This window comes from Glandiceps talaboti, chromosome 6 (genome assembly GCF_964340395.1).
Source record: "Glandiceps talaboti chromosome 6, keGlaTala1.1, whole genome shotgun sequence".
Lineage (NCBI taxonomy): Eukaryota > Metazoa > Hemichordata > Enteropneusta > Spengelidae > Glandiceps > Glandiceps talaboti.
In genome coordinates this window covers 28,409,653-28,418,051 of record NC_135554.1, presented here as the reverse complement: position 1 = coordinate 28,418,051, position 8,399 = coordinate 28,409,653, and the positions used below count along the sequence as shown (strand labels likewise).

Sequence of the window (8,399 nt, the reverse complement as noted above, 5' to 3'; positions counted from 1 at the left end):
GCACCGCTTCCTATTGTAATAAATTAAAAATAGTTAATTGCAAATGTATATGATTTGAAAGATCAAAATGGTGTGCCTCACATGGTGAGGTATATATATTTGAACTTCTCCCCGGCCCCTGTGAGTGCTGAAAATGGCCAGTGATTTTTATTGTCTAACGTAATAGTCTCCATCTAACATTTTAGTTGAAATAAGAGTCATTATCAAAACATGCAAAGCTGTACCATTACTTACCCAATGCTTTGAATATCACTGACAAGGTTGGCACAAACCCCATGCGATGTGCTGATAACCTCGACACTTGTACGACTAACCAGCTAACGACCGCTGAGGGCAGCCTTTAATTTCTTTGACACACATGTATGCGACATGTGTGATGGGTGACGTACATTACCGAAAACCATTAATTACCTAAACTTGCTAATTAATATCTGTGGGATGTTTACCAAAACCTAATCAGTTCTTGCCATTACCCTACGGAACATGTCTACCAAATTTCGTTCAAATTGATGCAGCTATTTTTTAGAAAATGGTGATACAGACACACACACACACAGACTACAACCCCTAATACATCTCCTTCCTTATGGAAGGAAGAAAGGTGCTGTTGCACATATGCAAACATAACAACGTAGTTTAAGTATGTGTGTAAGTTTGTCATGGATGGGGTAATAACAATGACTTCCATTCCACACACTACACATACATTACTGTAGGCACACCATAGCAATAACAATGACTTCCACTCCACACACTACACATACATTACTATAGGCACACCATAGCAATAACAATGACTTCAACTCCACACACTACACATGCATTACTATAGGCACACCATAGTAATAACAATGACTTCCACTCCACACACTACACATACATTACTATAGGCACACCATAGTAATAACAATGACTTCAACTCCACACACTACACATACATTACTATAGGCACACCATAGTAATAACAACGACTTCCACTCCACACACTACACATACATTACTGTAGGCACACCATAGCAATAACAATGACTTCTACTCCACACACTACACATACATTACTATAGGCACACCATAGTAATAACAATGACTTCCACTCCACACACTACACATACATTACTATAGGCACACCATAGCAATAACAATGACTTCCACTCCACACACTACACATGCATTACTGTAGGCACACCATAGTAATAACAATGACTTCAACTCCACACACTACACATACTTTACTATAGGCACACCATAGTAATAACAATGACTTCCACTCCACACACTACACATGCATTACTGTAGGCACACCATAGTAATAACAATGACTTCCACTCCACACACTACACATACTTTACTATAGGCACACCATAGTAATAACAATGACTTCCACTCCACACACTACACATGCATTACTGTAGGCACACCATAGTAATAACAATGACCTCCATTCCACACACTACACATGCATTACTATAGGCACACCATAGTAATAACAATGACTTCAACTCCACACACTACACATGCATTACTATAGGCACACCATAGTAATAACAATGACTTCCACTCCACACACTACACATGCATTACTATAGGCACACCATAGTAATAACAATGACTTCAACTCCACACACTACACATGCATTACTATAGGCACACCATAGTAATAACAATGACTTCAACTCCACACACTACACATGCATTACTATAGGCACACCATAGTAATAACAATGACTTCCACTCCACACACTACACATGCATTACTATAGGCACACCATAGTAATAACAATGACTTCCACTCCACACACTACACATACATTACTATAGGCACACCATAGTAATAACAATGACTTCCACTCCACACACTACACATACATTACTGTAGGCACACCATAGTAATAACAATGACTTCCACTCCACACACTACACATACATTACTATAGGCGCACCATAGCAATAACAATGACTACCACTCCACACACTACACATACATTACTATAGGCGCACCATAGCAATAACAATGACTTCCACTCCACACACTACACATACATTACTATAGGCACACCATAGTAATAACAATGACTTCCACTCCACACACTACACATACATTACTATAGGCACACCATAGTAATAACAATGACTTCCACTCCACACACTACACATACATTACTATAGGCGCACCATAGCAATAACAATGACTTCCACTCCACACACTACACATACATTACTGTAGGCACACCATAGTAATAACAATGACTTCCACTCCACACACTACACATGCATTACTATAGGCACACCACAGTAATAACAATGACCTCCATTCCACACACTACACATGCATTACTATAGGAACACCATAGCAATAACAATGACTTCCACTCCACACACTACACATACATTACTGTAGGAACACCATAGTAATAACAATGACTTCCACTCCACACACTACACATACATTACTGTAGGCACACCATAGTAATAACAATGACTTCCACTCCACACACTACACATACATTACTGTAGGAACACCATAGTAATAACAATGACTTCCACTCCACACACTACACATACATTACTGTAGGAACACATGAGAATAAGCTGACCTTATTCTATCTTGACTCTCTGGTGTGAGGTAAAATGTTATTGCAGGTACCAAGAATTACTGAGGTGTTCACAAATGAATGACAAAGGTTGAACATGTTTTTAATAATAGCTACCAAAGTACACAATTACCAGTCCAGATTAGAGATGAATATGTGGTAACTTTTATTACAACATGCAGTGTGGTAATACCTGGTACATACACTTATCAGTATTACTCATAAACAAATATCATTACAATCTCAGAGACTCAAACACATCTGCAAGTGCTGTTCATAATGAAATAACAAATTAGATGAAATTTGCAAACTTATATTCATGTTATTCTCCAATTGCTAATTATCACTAACTAGCTTTGGTTAGCATTGGCAAGATTTGGTTAGCACTGGCCACTACTGGTTGAGACTAAAAAATAAAAATTTCACAAAATGCCTTCAAATAAAGCAATTGCTTGTTGGCTCCTTACTATACAGAACTCATCTTGCATCTAAGAGTTGTTTAAGTTCAACAAACAAACAGTCAAAGGTCATCCTTGCCAACCTTCTCATTTGCATATCCCGCTGCAATCCCTCTCTGTCCTTCAATTGCTTCCACAACAGGAGTTTCACCCAGTTTCTGTTCAAGTCCTTGCCATGAACGAGACGCTAAAAATTCACCTGTTGAAAAATTGCAGAATAAAATTTACATTTAGAAAGTGAAGCCATGTTGAGTATATCTTGGAGTGTACTGGAGTGCTACAGTAATGAATGTATTACAAAGTGTCAACACTGAAATAAACTGGCATGTGAAAACATATTATGAATATTATTCATCTCCATCTATTAATTATCAATTTTTGTCCATTTTATATTTAAAGCTCATTAAGGAATGAAATCATCTTGTTGGTAACATTATTCTGTGAATCAAGACAAGTTATTTAATAGCAGTAAAACATTTTGAGCATCTTGTAGATGAATAGTTTTCCAAATTAGGCATTATTATAGGCCAATGTCAAAATGTGGGTGTAAAAAACATTAGTCTGGTAAATCTAAAGAAAAGGTTGATCCTTAACAAGAAGAACGATCCTCATGACTTTATTGACAAGACCATGGGATTCAAAAATTGGGATTTAAGTCCAATATTACATCATATATACTAGTAGATACCTGCTGTAGAATGCTTAGTAGAGACAGTTAGAACATCATCCCTCTTGACAACTGCACTGCTGCCTGTTACAACATCATCAGCATCCTCTCTTCCAATGTTACGTATCTCACCTGTGATAAGTGACACATCAGTCTGTACTTGTTGTGATGATTCTGGTAGGTCTACATAGCTGTCACCTCCTGTAGATACAATAAGAAAAGTATATGTATACCAATATTACATTAATGCTATTGGGTCGGTCTATATTTTGTATTAAAAGCTTGTCTTTTATTGCATATTATTATCATTGACTATCAAGACATGTAACTTGCATAACAAGTGACATAGTCCCCGCTATGATTGGGTTTTAAGGAACATGAAACCTGCACCATCAAAATGGCTGCCAGGCAGCCATATCGGATTGTATCACGACGAAAATGGATATGCACATGTATGTCATAGAACACTGTGCTAATACCAACTTTGAATGAGATCTGTTCAAGCATGTCTGAGTTATGGCTTTGGACAGGGAATATTCGCAAACAAAATGGCTGCTAGGCGGCCATATTGGATCGTATCATGAAACAAATTGACGTGCATATGTATGCCATAGTATGTTGCCCCTGTACCAAGTTTGAAAAAAAATCTGTCCTGGCATCTCCAAGAAACGGCTCCAGACGGACGGACGGAACCCAATCCATAAGTCCCCATCCCAGACTTTGTCCGGCGGGGACTAAAAATCAGTGACGCATACACAAATTATATTAAAAGTATACCAATATTACATTAATGCTATCCAAATATTAAAAGTATACCAATATTACATTAATGCTAGCCACATATTAAAAGTATACCAATATTACATTAGCAAGGTCTGCAGTAGTTGTAATAAGTACATAGGCTCAGTGACTAACAGGTTAAGTGATATAAGTAGATTTGGATATATCAAAGGCAAGCGATTGAAAGAAGAAATTCGTGTACTGCTGACAGAAATCAAGACCAGCAAGGAAATAAAACTAGACATCAAAGATAGAGATCTCTCACCTGGAAGTAGTTGCCTGAAATCTGTTTCATAATCACCCGTCCACTCCCTGGCTTGGTTACAAGCCAATTCCAATTCAAACGGTGTAACGATTGGTTTGTAAAACTCAGATGAATCAAACAAACTGTTTTCTGGACAGGCAACCAGTACATACACATCCACTTCAGAGAAATTTGCCATCTTGGCTACGTTAACTTTTCCCATCACAAATGTATAACTTTTCTTGCCTGCTTTCTTGATCATTTCCTTAAGTCTTGAAATCACTTTCATGTAGTCTGCGACGCCCAAAGTTCCTGCGACTATGCCGATAACCTGGGCATCTTTAGCTTGTTCTATCTTGTAATACCTCTTCATTAATGCTTTATTGATGTTTATAGTTTCCTGACGACCTGTCCTTGTTTCAGGGTCATAACTGTAGAACTTACAAAGGTTGAAGGTCATCATGAGGTTTGTTAGAGTCAGGCTTTCTCCTCCAATGTAAAACATGGCATAGTCGACAATGGATTTTTCATTTTGGAGCGTAAATTGTCGCCCAAATTTTGAAACTGTTCTTGGTTCATCTTCAGCAGTTGAAGTAGTATCTCCATCTACAGAAGACATTTTAGCTGACAAGCTATCGGTTTCCTCTTTATTGGCTATACTTTCAAAATTTCCTGAAGCTGGATCGTTTACCTTTGCAATTTTCACATTTGGGTAAAGATGCTTGATTTTGTCTGCTAACAAGTCTACAAAAGAAACCACAATAAAGTTTGGTAGGAAGGTGACATTATGAATTATTGTAAATACTGCCCTCTAGTGGTGGACTAATAATGTAGAGTGTGTTCTTTTAAATATTGAGATCAGATTTGAAGTGTACACAGCTTTGCATCTGCATTCCTACCCTATTACATTGAAGAATGCATGTTCTACGTCCAAAATCTGTATTCTCCCCATTGCTAACTCCTCTGTGATAATGTAATGACTACTTTAAACAAGAATGCCACTTCAGGCAACTGGTATTTTCACAAACTATGAGTTATTGCGAGTCATTTCATCATTTCACATCACATAAATTATGCGCAACTGCCAAGAAACACCAAATTGAAAATCTATTTCACTTCTATTTGTTCTCACACAGGTCAAATGTTGCTTCATGGGACTTGGCATACATACATATTTATTAGATTCACACTGAATATTTATGACTCCTAAGTGTTTATTAGCTTAGATAAATAGTTATGAACATTCAGTGTGCATCTAATGCATTTGTATGTCTGTTAAGTCCCTTAAGGCAACTGTGGGTCATTAGGAGAACAATAAATGTTAAATATAGTTTCAATTTGGTGTTTCTTGGCAATCATGCAAAATGTATACAATGTGAGATCATGAAATGGCTCTCCAGAACCCAAAGTTTATGGAAATACATCTATATCCTGGAGTGGCATTCCCCTTTAACAATTACTTTGTTCATCTTTACTCTCCGATTTTAAATGTGAAAGTAATATCATCCCATCCATAGCATCCCAAATACCAATACCACTGCACAACTATAGTGTGTCAGCAATTTAGTACATATGGTAAGACACAGAACTGACTACAAACATTATTATGTCAACTTACCAATAGCATGTGCATAGACGAAATCATACATCAACACAATGTCACTGTCTTTATCTGGGAAAAGTTGTTGAAATGTACTGAAGCAGTGTTCTACATCAATGTCTTGCTGTCCAAAGACATAGAGAACAGGAAGACGACGTGTTGGACTTAGACATGATTTCCCATAGTGAATGATACAGTCGGCGCTGACATGTTGAGCAGCGACTTCATCAACACAACAACTAGAATAGGAAAAGATTAAAATTATCATTTATCTGTTTCACAAGTTAGGAGCCACAGGGTCATGAGAATTATTGAAATCACTTGTCCCACTAGAGGGTGTCCTACATATTGACACAACAAAATAAACAAACTGTCACTTTGATTACTTCATTAAAATAAAAACTGAAATATTGGAAAGTTCTACATTGGCCTCATTGACACTTTTTCCAATAAATTCACATTAACAATGATACATTTTTTGTACAGTTTGAATTTGAGTCGGTATAAAGACTAATTAACAACTCAACTTACAAATTGATATCTTACCTTCCATATGATGTATCACCCAAAACATAATATTGTGAAGTCGTTTGCTTGTCTAATTCAGTTGCTATAGCAACAGAATCTACTAAGAGTGAATCAGGAAATTGTAAGGCCACCTGCAAATGGTATAAAATAGAATATATGGGAAAAGATATTGTATTTGATGTGTACATCAGCAATTTCCATAGAGGCTTCAAAAATGGGCTTAATTTATTTGGATGCCAGGAGGGCGGTCGTCCTTCCTGAAGGCAGAGATTTTCACATTCACCAGCTAAAATGGTAGTCTTGTACATGTATATCAAATCAAGTATTAATTTCATTTCATAAAAAGGGCTGTGAGAAATTTCAAGAGTACTTCATGCCAATGCAATACATGTGTGGAACTGGATGATGGATGAATAGGTCACAGCCAATTTTCTAGTTCTGTCATCTTCTTTTCCTTACTTACCCTTTGGAATTTGTTTGACTTGACATAATCCACACATCTTTGGATTTCATATACTGTATTTACATCATCCTGTATCTTTTGCACAGAGTCAAGTAATACTTTTCTTTGAATGGCTTCAATTCCATCATTACTGAATGCTGCAACACTGGTAGTCATGTTTAGATGTATGGAGACATCAACAATGATTCTGAGAGTGAAGAAGTTAATTCATTTAATGTTTTGTGTAAAACTGAAGATTTCTAATGTTATTTGTTTCATACTAATAAGTGTTCCATGGAGTTTATGAAACCAAACATTACTAGAAAATTAATATTACAAAAAGCTCACACTGAGTCACAGAGATAAATAGTATTAATACAATGTAGCCCAGCTGGCTGTCATATTCACTCCAGCTACATTTGCACTAGATGGGCATTGATTGTAATCAGAGAAACTGCCTTCACAGACAGATTCTATGAGCACATACCAATTTCGACATTTTTGGTGAAAATACATTCTGAATTTATATATTTTGATCAAAGTACGTGTACCTGTACATGTACGTATGTAATTATTTCACATAGTACTAGATTCATATTCGATGTATTGCTACGGTGTCGTCGTCATCTGATGTGTAAGTCGGAGACTACCGACGACACCCTAGCAATACGTCCAGAGGTAGTACTGTACAATGTACTGTACTAGGACAACTAAATTGCAGCATGGTCGTACCATGATTGGTCGTATGTGAATATTAACACATGACACAGACAAGTAACATAGTATGTCGCAACCCCGGAGCGTTGGGAAATAAGGCATATGGCGTATTTTTCGATATTATCGACAGTTATTATGAACTAGATTCAAACATAGCGTACGTTAGGTCAATAGTATCATGTTGGTACTCTTAAAATTACGCAGAAAATGTCAATAATCTGAAGAAAACGCTCGTACGTACAACTCACCTAATTTCCAATGGGCGCAGACATCTTGAAACGCAATGCATCATGGTTGACATTGCGCATGCCCAGATATAGCCAACCGTCATTCGGCGCCATTTTCAATATTTTGATTTGCGACCGACACTTA

The 8,399-nt window shown here is 37.0% G+C and overlaps 1 protein-coding gene across 2 annotated transcripts; it reads right to left on the bottom strand.

Annotated features, from left to right (window-relative positions):
- Positions 1-2,815: 2,815 nt before the first annotated feature.
- LOC144436516 (2-(3-amino-3-carboxypropyl)histidine synthase subunit 2-like) lies at positions 2,816-8,296 on the bottom strand. Of its 2 annotated transcripts, none has more exons than XM_078125322.1 (7): positions 8,276-8,296; positions 7,332-7,518; positions 6,887-6,999; positions 6,359-6,579; positions 4,762-5,484; positions 3,738-3,917; positions 2,816-3,248 (listed from the first exon to the last, which is right to left on the bottom strand). In XM_078125322.1, the coding sequence occupies exons 2-7, from the start codon at positions 7,485-7,487 to the stop codon at positions 3,112-3,114; spliced, it is 1,530 nt and encodes a 509-aa protein (XP_077981448.1). In that variant the 5' UTR covers positions 7,488-7,518; positions 8,276-8,296; the 3' UTR covers positions 2,816-3,111. The 2 variants fall into 2 exon arrangements, with proteins under 2 accessions (XP_077981448.1, XP_077981449.1); XM_078125323.1 differs by having other exon boundaries at positions 8,269-8,292.
- Between the last annotated feature and the right edge of the window lie 103 nt (positions 8,297-8,399).